At 40.3% G+C, this 11,656-nt stretch overlaps 4 protein-coding genes across 5 annotated transcripts in view; 2 read left to right on the plus strand and 2 right to left on the minus strand.

Moving 5' to 3' along the window:
• Nucleotides 1-133: 133 nt before the first annotated feature.
• Nucleotides 134-3,348, plus strand: LOC104806247 (probable anion transporter 5). The gene is made up of 2 exons (XM_010531052.1): nucleotides 134-452; nucleotides 1,697-3,348. The coding sequence occupies exon 2, from the start codon at nucleotides 1,790-1,792 to the stop codon at nucleotides 3,101-3,103; it is 1,314 nt and encodes a 437-aa protein (XP_010529354.1). The 5' UTR covers nucleotides 134-452; nucleotides 1,697-1,789; the 3' UTR covers nucleotides 3,104-3,348.
• A 668-nt stretch (nucleotides 3,349-4,016) lies between these two features.
• Nucleotides 4,017-5,978, plus strand: LOC104806248 (inactive tetrahydrocannabinolic acid synthase). Its single transcript, XM_010531053.1, has 2 exons — nucleotides 4,017-5,617; nucleotides 5,837-5,978. Exons 1-2 carry the CDS (start codon nucleotides 4,026-4,028, stop codon nucleotides 5,850-5,852), a joined length of 1,608 nt encoding a protein of 535 aa, XP_010529355.1. The 5' UTR covers nucleotides 4,017-4,025; the 3' UTR covers nucleotides 5,853-5,978.
• A 1,689-nt stretch (nucleotides 5,979-7,667) lies between these two features.
• Nucleotides 7,668-9,401, minus strand: LOC104806249. The gene has a single exon (XM_010531054.1). The coding sequence runs from the start codon at nucleotides 9,147-9,149 to the stop codon at nucleotides 7,860-7,862; it is 1,290 nt and encodes a 429-aa protein (XP_010529356.1). The 5' UTR covers nucleotides 9,150-9,401; the 3' UTR covers nucleotides 7,668-7,859.
• A 1,677-nt stretch (nucleotides 9,402-11,078) lies between these two features.
• Nucleotides 11,079-11,656, minus strand: part of LOC104806251 (probable 3-hydroxyisobutyrate dehydrogenase, mitochondrial) — a 6,802-nt gene continuing 6,224 nt past the window's right edge. For both annotated transcript variants that reach the window (XM_019201763.1, XM_010531055.2), the window contains exons 9-10: nucleotides 11,413-11,492; nucleotides 11,079-11,258 (exon numbers count right to left, since the gene is read on the minus strand). In XM_019201763.1, coding sequence (XP_019057308.1) covers nucleotides 11,171-11,258; nucleotides 11,413-11,492 — 168 coding nt within the window. In that variant the 3' untranslated portion in view covers nucleotides 11,079-11,170. The remainder of the gene's footprint in view (nucleotides 11,259-11,412; nucleotides 11,493-11,656) is intronic.

Consider the following 11,656-nt stretch of genomic DNA (forward strand, 5'->3'; position numbering starts at 1 on the left):
AAAATCTATGTGATATATATATATATATATACATGCATATGTATTTGGCGAGATTTCACACAAATACGGAATCTCTGTCACGAAGTCAAAACCCGTTACGTTTCTCTTCTAACTCTTTTTTTTTTGTTGCCTTTGAAGAAAAAAAATCTCACCGTCGTCGTCGTTGACCCCCGAATCTCTCTCACCACTGTCCCTCTCTCCTTTTCAATTTCCTCTGAATTCTTCACCCAAAACCCTAGATTCCTTCCTGTCGGTTGCCTCCATTACCATCACCTTCACCGTCAACGACCCTCGATCGATTTTCGCTAAAATCCCACCAAATTCATCGGAAGCCACCGTGGTCGAGCCCTCGTTTTCCGATTCCAAACTCGAGAACAATCTCCGTGAGTATAATGTCGAACGAAAGAAGAACTTGAGGAGAAATCTTATCCTATGGAGCACGGGTTGAGCAGGTAAGTTTTGTCACCTCTTCAGATCGATTTCGGTTGCGAACATTGTCTTTGTCGTTCAGAGGCATTGATCACTTGTAAAGACTTTGTCTATCCAATTTAGGGTTGCTAAATTTTCCATGAAAGGTTGCTTCTTGGGTTTTCGCTTTCTCATTGATTCAACGGGCTTTTAGTGAACGAACACCAAATGCTTCATAGGAAAACTGTCTTCTGAGATTCAATTTGTTCATTTTGTTTGGCCCTCTTTTTATCTGGTTCATCTTCCTCAGATTAGTTGAATTTAGCATCATTTTGAAGGAAATGCATTAGAAAATACTGAATGTTGCTGTTGTAAAGCTTAGAATTAGACCTTTGTTAAATTTCTTATTAGATTCATTAGCTTTTTCGTCATCTGGGGAGCCCTGGCACTCGTTCTTATTCTTTGATATGCGTGTTTTAAGTAATTAGATAAGAACCCTAGCCTGTCTCCGAATCTGTTCGTTTTCAGAGATTGGCTAGAGATGCCTCCCTGTCAAAATTATGAAAATTTCATATGATTAACTTCCATTTTTTTAACATTGTATTTTGGGATTGATTGTCTAGAATGTGTCTTGTCTTCTGGTTTCATTATTAGGCAATAAGTAACTTGACAACTTAGAAATGGATTTCAGATCTTTATTTAGGTTTCCTATTTTATTACGTTGTATTTAGGGAACTGTCAGTCTTATCCAAAAAAGAATGATCTTTAGTTGTAAATTCTGCTGTCTATGCTTTCTTTAATCTGCCTTGTGATTACCTGCTTGGAGGGATATCTGAGAAGGGTAGGTCCATGTCAGTAGCTTTCCTGTATTGATCATCGGGGCAATGCCGATATTGTTCTTCTTTTAATCTGTCAATCTTCTGTTCATCGGAAAATCCTGTGTTCTCTCTCTTTCTCTGCATTTTCTGCCCTTGCTCATGCTTTTTTTTTTTTTTTTTTTTTTTTGTTGGAGCTTGTCGTGTATTCCACCCTTCGACCCTTTGTCTCGCTTATCTGTGAGTAGTCTCAAAAGCAACAGACAATAAAAGCAAACAAAACACACTGAAAATTTAAATCAATCAAAGGAAAATACTCGGGTTGCCTCCCGAAAAGCGCTTGCTTCCTGCATTGTAGGTTTTTGTTGGAGTCAATCACAATTTCAGACGCCTTCTAATAGGGTGTATAGTCAGAATGTGGTGATGTCTGATTTCATTCTTTTAAGTAATCCGATTCCATTTTCCGGTTTCAGATTCTGAAGGTGGGTCGAAGGTGATTGAAGGCACCATCTCTTTCGTGGTGTCTGACGATATAAATGCTCTAGATTCAAGAGAAGAGGTGGAGCATGAGGTTGGAAAATTTCCCGAAACGCTATTTGATCGTCTTTTTAACTTTCCTCTGCACCTCTGTGTGTTACATAGAACGCGTCGGCTTCTCCATTGCATACACAGTTGCTGCAGATGCTGTCGGGATTAACCAATCGAGTAAAGGAACCATACTGTCGACATTCTTTGTCGGGTATGCTTGTTCTCAAGTTCCCGGAGGTTGGGCGGCTCAGAAGATTGGGGGAAGGAAAGTTCTTCTTCTTTCCTTTGTTTTATGGTCGTCCACTTGTTTTCTGGTTCCTCTTGACCCGAACAGAGTCGGAATCTTGGTCGGGGCCCGTTTACTCGTCGGCGTTGCCCAAGGGTTTATCTTCCCCTCGATCCACACGGTCCTGGCTCAGTGGGTCCCACCTCACGAAAGATCTAGGTTGGTTTCGATAACGACATCGGGAATGTACCTCGGTGCAGCTATAGGGATGTGGCTTCTACCTGCCTTGGTCGAGTTTAGAGGCCCGCAATCCGTTTTCGTGGCGGAAGCATTAGCCGGAGTCATATGGTCAGTGCTTTGGCTTAGGTATGCGACCGACCCACCTCGTTCCGAGCATCCAAAAGCCGCGGCTGCTGGGTTTGGAGGTTCGTTGTTGCCGACAAATGTAAACCAGAACGGTGGATTCCATCCTAAAGCTACCAATATCCCGTGGAAGAACATCATGCTCAGTCTACCGGTCTGGGCGATCGTGGTGAACAATTTCACGTTCCATTACGCTCTTTACGTGCTAATGAACTGGCTGCCTACGTATTTCGAGCTCGGTCTCCAACTCAGCCTTCAGAAAATGGATTCATCGAAGATGATGCCTTACCTCAACATGTTTGCATTCTCAGTCCTCGGGGGTTTCATCGCTGACTACTTGATTACAAAGAGAATCCTCTCGGTAACCCGAACCCGGAAATTCTTGAACACAGTTGGGTTTGTAGTTGCTTCTGCAGCTCTAATGGCGTTGCCACTCTTCAGAACCTCTAATGGCGTCATCTTCTGCTCTTCTGTGGCCCTTGGGTTCTTGGCATTAGGAAGCGCGGGTTTTGCGGTGAACCATATGGATATCGCCCCGAGATACGCGGGGATTGTGATGGGAGTTTCGAATACAGCCGGGACCTTGGCCGGAATCATAGGTGTCGACCTGACCGGGAAGCTTCTCGAGGCGTCGAAAATGGTGTACTCCGATCTGTCGAATCCAGAGAGCTGGAGGGTCGTGTTCTTCATTCCGGGGTTGCTCTGTATATTCAGCTCCGTCGTGTTTTTGATATTCTCGACGGGCGAGAGGATCTTCGACTGAGGGAAAAAGGTCGAAACTTTCTCCGAGGGTTGGGGAAGGAATCCGAGGGAGACCGGAAACTAGCCGCTGGGAAGTGCCACTATCTATTCATCAAACCGTTGGGGACATGGAGGAGATTGAAGACAACTGTTCTTCCCTTCAGTACAGATTCAGCATTTGAGTAGTACAGTCTCTGTCTGATTCATGTTCTGGGAGAGAAAATTCTCGTTCTTGGCCGTTTTATCTGTTACCCATTTTGTTTTTTTTTTAAATATTTTTTTTTTAATTCAGAATTCTTCTTGTTTTAGACAAATGAATAAACTACTCCAGGGACCCCACCCTGCTGCGGATCTTTACATGAAATATTGCAAGACACTGGGTTTGACCTTTTGACTTTCATCCTAACAATCGACACGTTCCTCTCATGCCGCGAAATTCCCCGCCGACACCTTTCTTCATGGTCTTACGCGCGCACGTGTGTATATATATGCACACACACAGGTGTGTATATATATAATAGATACACATATATACGTATATACACACGCGACTCGATCCTAGGATGTTTTTGTTGAATATCTTACTTAGTAAGGCACATATCTATCGATAACGTTTCCTTGGAAAAACATACGTGTAATGTAATAATGAGCAAATTATCCGAATAATAAACCAAATTTTGAGTAGTTTTAGGGTTTATTTCACCATTATCTCAAAAATGTGAAACTGCCTATTCTTGACTGGGTTTTAATTTAATGCCTTCTGTTTTTTTCTCCATAAAACTCCAAAATTTTCAATCAATTTACGTCAGTGTGATAATACCATTATTAGTACCAAATAAAAGAAAAATAGCCTTTTCTGTAATATTTAACTCCATAGCCCGTTTCTGATCTTCTGAAACTCACTTCCTGTCTGAAACAAGCAGAGAGAGAGAGAGAGAGAGCAAATGAGAGGAGAGCTTCGAGGGCTTGTCCTGCTTCTGTGTCTGGTCTCGATCAAATGGGTGAACTCAGATCCCACCAAAGAACAATTTCTCAGTTGCATGTCAGCACAGTTCATAGTATCTCCCGTCAAAACCCTAGAAAGCTTCGTCCACTCTCCAGATTCCCAAACCTACACGAATTTCTTCCAATCCTCTGCTCCAAATCCCGGATGGCTGAGCTTGAATTTCACCAGCCAGAAGCCGCTTTTCATCGTCACACCGACCCGAATACCCGAAATCCAGAGATCAGTCCTCTGCGGCAAGAAACTTGGGCTGCAAGTAAGAACCAGGAGCGGTGGACATGACTACGAAGGACTGTCTTACCTCTCCGAGTCACCTTTCATCATTCTCGACCTCGTAAGCTTCCGAGCCATCCAAGTCGACCTCGCGGAAGAGTCCGCATGGATCCAATCAGGCGCAACGATCGGCGAACTGTACTATAACATCGCAAAGATGAGCAAGATCCATGGCTTTCCTGCAGGGACATGCCCTAGTGTCGGAGTTGGTGGGCATTTCAGTGGCGGAGGGTTCGGTTCCATGATGAGAAAGCACGGTCTGGCTGCTGATAACGTGATCGATGCTCGGTTTATGGACGCGGATGGAAGAATTCACGATAGGAGAACGATGGGAGAGGACCTGTTCTGGGCGATCAGAGGGGGTGGAGCTGCGAGTTTTGGAGTTGTCCTGTCATGGAAGATCAAGCTGGTTAGGGTTCCTGAGAAGGTTACTTGCTTCGTAAGTCACCATACCATCCGACAGAACCTGACCAAACTGGTTCACAAGTGGCAATACATCGCCGCGGAACTTCACGAGGATCTGTTCATCAGAGCCATACTTTACAATGCAGGTGGAAGTCCAAAGACAGTTCAGGCTACATTCCAAGCGCTGTTTCTTGGAGGAATCGATGGATTGATCCCTCTGATGAACCGAGATTTTCCGGAATTAGGTTTACGCCCTCAAGATTGCGCGGAAACGAGCTGGATAGATTCGATACTGTTCTTCTCGTGGAAAAGAGGGCAACCTCCTGAAGTCTTGCTCGACAGGAAAGAACGATACAACGATCTCTACTTCAAGGCGAAATCAGATTTCGTCCAGAACCCGGTTCCCGAAACCGCTCTCGAGGGCGTGTGGAAGAGGTTTCTCGAGGAGGAAAACCCTGTGGTGGTCATGGAGCCATTAGGAGGGAGAATGTACGGTTTTTCAGAAACGGAAACGCCATTTCCGCACAGGAGAGGGAATCTGTACAATATACAGTACATGGTGAAATGGAGAGTGAACGGAGTGGAGGAGATGAACAAGCACGTGACGTGGATGAGAATGCTGTACGAATACATGACGCCGTATGTGTCGAGATCTCCGAGAGGCGCGTATCTCAACTACAGAGATCTCGATCTGGGCAGAGACAACGGAGCCAACACGAGCTTTGCCGATGCGAGCCGGTGGGGCGAGAGGTACTTCAAAGGGAATTTCAAGAGATTGGCTCTGGTGAAAGGGAAGGTTGATCCTGGAAACTTCTTCAGGAATGAACAGAGCATTCCACCACTACAAAGACAGCAGAAGAAACGCCATTGATTCTCAGACACAGCCCTGTTTCATCATGTTCTGTCCTGTCCATGTTCATGTTCTGTTCTGTTCCTATTCTGTGCAAGAACCTTCTGCACCGCAGGAGTCAACATCTTGATCAGGAAACAAGAACCGAGAATGCGTCTTCTTCACATTTACGATGAATATGGAATACAGCCCACATGAAAATTCACTCACCGAATTATTCAGAGGAAGAAACGCCATTGATTCCCAGACACAACCCTATTTCATCATCATGTTCACTCATCTCCATGTTCATGTTCTGGTTTATAAACAGTTTATGTTACTAGTCGAATTACCCATTCAATGTCCAAAGGAACTCGAATTCAGACAGAAAGAAACAGAAAAAAAACATCAAACATAGGCTAACCCACGATCTAACAAGGATACCCAGATGGAAATTGCCAGCTTTATGAGCAATTCATGGGCAAAGTCCCAAACTTTCAAGGAAAAAATTGGATAAGAACAACACGAGAAGGATCTTTTCACAATAACCAGTTAAAGATTCGATCACAGAAGTGAGGGAAACGAAATTATGGATCAGAAGGAAAACCCCATGTTTTCAGTTCCTAAATCCGGTTTAAATAATTAAGCAAAAATAAAAATAAAAATTACAGTTTTATAATGTGTGTAATTCATTGAAAGAAATGCTATATTTTTTTAAAAAAAAAATGTTAAGGAATATTAAGTATGAATGGAGTCGGTCCATCAATATCCCAAATTCTATCTAACATGTAGGATGTTGAATGCATATGATAAATTTGAATAGAATTTGAAAGAACCTTGCTTTAAAAACCAAAATGTATATAATCGAAAACAATACTCCCAGACTTTAGTTTTTTCATCGGAAATTAAGAAAATACCCCCAAATTGGAATCAATTATTGAAATATATATATGAAAGAACTATATTATGCCATGCTGCTTTTCGGCCCAACATTGACAATGATTTTATTTTTAAAGCATGGTCCAACACATTTCACGTGGAAAAAGCCACTTTAATTTCCAACACAATTAATTACTCCAACTCTTCTCATATCCCTCGTTTTAATTATATTTTTTTTCCATATTCACCGCTGCCGCAACAAAGTCTTTTTATATTGTTGTCAATTAAAGCTAATATTTATTCATCATCAAATAAAATATTCTTTAGTGTATTTATGTTGTTTTCAATCAAAGAAATTTAAAATGATAGGCAACAACTTGATTGGTATTTTTCCAAAGAATAATAATGATACCCTCAAAATATACGAAGAGAAGAATATTGATAAGGTTATGTTTGATTTTGTTTTTATTTTTAGATATTTATATTGATTAAATAAGATATCATGTGATTCTATTATTTATTTATAAAATTTTATATTAAATAATAAAAAATCTAATATTTTTTTTTAAAATAATATGGAATCATAATATTATTCATATAGAATATTATAATATTTTCAGATAAAAAATAAAATTAGATAATATTTTATTTAATCAGGTATAATTGCAAAGTATACCTGATCTTTACACATGTCGGAAAAGTATATATAATAAGAAATGGATAAGAAACCCATAGATTAAAAGAAACATAGATAAAAAAAAAGATTCTTGATGGGAGGAATTTTATCGAATAGTGTCAACAAAACCATTTATTTTATAAGTTTAAATATAAATTATTTCAGAAAGAATGGTTAATTTCTTTGTATTCCCACAGATTTGCAAATAATTGGCACGTATGTCATTGCGTAAATGTTGTTGCCACGTAAGCTACATGCACTTTTCACACTTTTGGTGGGGTGCAATTTTTATCCTATAATTTAGATAATATACATGCACCCTACCATAAATATCGTTTTAAAAACTTTTTATAACTATTAAAAAATATAAAAAATTATATATTTCTTCGTTGGACCATAATCTTATTAATATTTTAATTAAAAATAAAATTAGATATTTTTTTAAAAATCACTAAAAAATCTAAAATAATATTTATTTAATTACACAGAATATTCTCTAAAACGAGATATATTTAAAAAGGGAAGGAATAATATATTTTGTTTTGTATTTTCTCGGAGTTAGAGGGGAAATTTTTTTACCTTCACATACCTTCAACTAGTACTACGAATAAAATTCTGTCGGTAAAAAGAAGTAAAATTTACAGTTCCGAAGCAAACACGTGAGCTTCGAGGTTCGAACTGCCCGACACGTGATCTTTCTCCCGCCTCCGCCGTCAACCACCGGCCACCGCTAAACCCCGGCGGCGGAGGAAACTTTCTGGACAGAGGATGAAAAATTTTCTGAAAAGTTTTTCCGGGGCTTTAGATTTGTCTGAAAATCTAAGGATCAGACACCAAAACAGAAACAGAGCGATGGCTAAAAGCTTTCCTCCTAACAGCCCAACAAGCATCATCACGAACAGAACAAACACGTTCGTTTTGCCACTGTTCCCTTTTGATGATCCATCCTGAGATTCTTCTTCTACCTCTGTGCAGTTCTCCAACAATGGCGGATTCGGATCATCGTCGTCCATTTCAGAGATTTCGCTTCCGACTCTCTCTGATTTATCGTCCGAAACCAGGCTCGAGACTTCTGTCAAAGACCCTTCTTCTTCTTCTTCTTCTACCGATTCTTCCTCTTTCTCCTTCTCTTCATCGATCTTCATCGATTTCTTCTTCTTCTTCATTGAACTAAACTTCTTCGGCACTATTTTCTTCATAATCTTCGATTTAAGTCTCGAGCTTTTACTTCTCTCGTCCTTGAACACCAGATCCCGTATTGTCTGCACTTCTCCCTCCGCCGTAACTTTTGCCCTCCTCGAATCTTCTGCCGATGAATCCGCCTCCGGGATTACCACTAGCTCTGGCTCCGACCAAGAAACCGTATTCGTACATTCCGTACAGTCCCTTGAATCTTCGAAAGTTTCTGTAATTTCGCAAGAACTCGAGTTTTCGCCGTCGGTTTTGACCGTTTCCCCTTTCCCCGGAAACCTCTCCAAGAAGGAACGAAGGCGAGTCCTCGCGTTCGGACAGAATTCCAGGCGCGTGAACACACGCGCCGCCGCGAACTCGAGGAGGAGGAGCGCAAAGGCCGAGAGCGTGATCCCCACCGTCAGCTTCTTCGTGCTCAAGGCGATCACCGCCACAACGAAAACCTTCACCACCACCATCACAACGCACGCGCCGTCGCCGATAGGCGTGTTCTCGGTGGAGATACGCTCCTCGATCTCACTGCTCGCGACGGTTTCTCTCTCCACCGGCGGCGGAAGCGGGGCCGGCGGAGGAAAGGAGCTACGCCGCGTCAGAGGCGGAGGCGGAGAGGGAGGAGGGTTAACGGTGGAGGATTGGCGGCGTTTGGAGGAGTGCTTCTTGAGGCGATCGCGGTTCTTGACGAAGAGATCGATCAGCGATGTCGGGAAACCTGTCTCGACGACCAGAGATCCGCCGTGTTTGGACGACTGTTGGAGGTCGGAAACAAGCCGCGAGATCCGACCAGACTTGGCTTTCTTCCATGGAAGAGGCATGGCGTCGTACGGACGAATCCCCCCGCCAAAACTGAAAATTCAAAAAGAAACCAGGAAAAGGAGAAAGCTTTCCCACTCTTTCTTCGTCTACCGAGGATACAGAAACTAGGGTTTCACGCAGAATTTGAAAAGATTAAGATTTGCTTGGTGGGTCGAAGCCATTAATACGCAGAGAAATAGCAATGAATGGAGGCCATTGCGCAGAAAGTGAGGTTTTTTAGAGAGAAAAAAAGGGTGAGATGCTTTTTACAAAACGCGGGGGGAAATGATGGGAGGGGTCGCGTGACTCAACCCAATCCATTTTTTTAAAATTAAAAAAAAAAACAAAAAAACAAAATCCTTTTGTTAATAATTTTTTGCATTTATTTTTGGTTAGGAGATTTCTAATTTTGAGGATTGAAATTATTTTGTATCATTTTTTTTCCTGATTTTATATTGGGTTGTTATTTAGTTTTTGCTATTTTAAGGATTTGATCCTCTGGTGTTTTCCGTAGAGAAACTCGGACCTTTACATCATGTGAAGAGACATTACTATCTACACTATTGTTGACTGCGCCACAGCAATTCGTAACGGTTGCATTCATTGCTTGAATTGCAATCGCGAATAAATATAACAAAACTTTAAAAAATCTAATAAAGAATTTCAACATATATTTTTATTAAAAAAATAAGATTATATTTTGTTATGAATATAATAGTTTTAAACCCTTTAATAAAATTTATCATATATAATAGATATATCAGTCAGACATGTATGTATTATAAATGCTAAATTATGTTTTTTAAAAAATCAAGTTATCACTTTACCCTATTTATTAAGTTCAATATCTTTTTTTTTTAAACTAAAAAGTTCGTCCGATCTTTGACCCGATTATATCTCCTATAGTCTGGGAGCGATCTTTAAAACGCACCTAACTGGCGATAGATGCCCAAAGAACAACACCCTTTCAACCAATTAAATGACACCTTTCCCTCCCCAACAATAGAGGTCCAAAAAGCAACACACCGTCTCTAAGCACTCGCGGTAAGTTCAATGGGTAAGTTCAATATCTTTGTTTGGCCAAATTTAATTTCAGTTACTTCTTGTCTTTTGGACATAAATAATTAGAACACTGTATGTGAGGTCTAATCGTAAGCCTTTCACCGATATAAATGACTTTTGCGACTTTTTCAGGCCAAATGTCCTAAACCTCAATAACCTTGGACCTAATCCAAATAGCTCGATTTGTACGAAAAGCCAACCACCAATTATATCTTTTTTCCTTATTTTATTATCCAATACTAATTCCTCACTCCTTTTGGGCATGGAACTATAATATATATGTATATATAATATAGATTCGCCATGTGATTAGGGTTTAGGTTGTTGTGAGAAAATGGGCTAAGAAAGAAAATGGGCCTTGGGATGAGTTTGACCGTGAAATACCCATATGTATATACATGGGGCGCACATTTTTAAGAAAACAAAGAATATAAAGTTAGAGTTTTTTTTTTTAATAATCCGGAAATTCACGAAGCCTCTCCCAAATTTGAATTTGAGCCAGGATAAGACCACTAGACGATTCAAGCTTGGGTTATATAAAGTTAGTTATTTGGATCACAAATTCTATGAGAAACATAATTATATAATATATAACTCTAACGCCATAATTACCAATAAGAATGATCCAGTTATATAACCGTATAACTAAAATCCATATGATATTATCTATCGACAATATAACATTATTAGATATATAAAACGAATGCATAACTTTTTTTTGCCATTACAAATTCAGGCAATTATAAGGGTCATTGTTGCTTGCTCACTAATCTTTATATATATATATTTCAAAATTTTATTTCGCAATTCTTAATTTCCTTGCAATGTTCGAGCATGAAACGTTTCTGCAAGTACAGAAACTGTGTCAAATTATACATCCTGTGATCAAGAATGGGCAGAATCCTTATTACACGAATCACATTATTTGCCGGTTCACGCATGTCGGGTTATCTTCTGTTACGAATGGTTTTTATATACTTCATGCCTCGTCTTTGCCGTTGTAAAAGTACCGGAAAACACACGAGAAGTCCCTCGTCTCATGACCGTCCTCACAGACCTTTGTGTACCTGCAAAGAAAACTCGGAATTCTTTCTGACCCTTTCACGTAAGAGGATTCGGAAAAGAAGGACAACTGAACTGATGTTCCAATAGACACGGAACTCTCTGACAGAGGTTGGGGTTTACTACAAGACATTGAGAGGTTATGTATGGGAAACTTACATTCCTTGTGCTTGGGAAGTTAAAGGGTGCCTGAATCCAGCTTCTTCTGCTGCTTCTGCTGCGAGGTTTAGGTCTTTAGCCTGCAGTTAACAGAACAGAGCAAACACTGTTTCAATCTTATCCGTTTTCCAATCGAAGATATTGTATTGGAAAATTGACAATCAAGAACAGAATCAAAATGCGTATGAACGTATAGATCCATGAATTTCTCCTAGGTTTTTTTTTTTTTTTTTTTTTTTTTTCA

The sequence above is a fragment of the Tarenaya hassleriana genome, unplaced genomic scaffold (genome assembly GCF_000463585.1).
Source record: "Tarenaya hassleriana unplaced genomic scaffold, ASM46358v1 Cleome12, whole genome shotgun sequence".
NCBI classification, from domain to species: domain Eukaryota; kingdom Viridiplantae; phylum Streptophyta; class Magnoliopsida; order Brassicales; family Cleomaceae; genus Tarenaya; species Tarenaya hassleriana.

What these genes read in the sequence shown, in the direction of transcription:
- LOC104806247 (XM_010531052.1), top strand. Translation starts at nt 1,790, where the DNA reads ATGAGGTTGGAAAATTTCCCGAAACGCTATTTGATCGTCTTTTTAACT.
- LOC104806248 (XM_010531053.1), top strand. Translation starts at nt 4,026, where the DNA reads ATGAGAGGAGAGCTTCGAGGGCTTGTCCTGCTTCTGTGTCTGGTCTCG.
- LOC104806249 (XM_010531054.1), bottom strand. Translation starts at nt 9,149, where the DNA reads ATGCCTCTTCCATGGAAGAAAGCCAAGTCTGGTCGGATCTCGCGGCTT.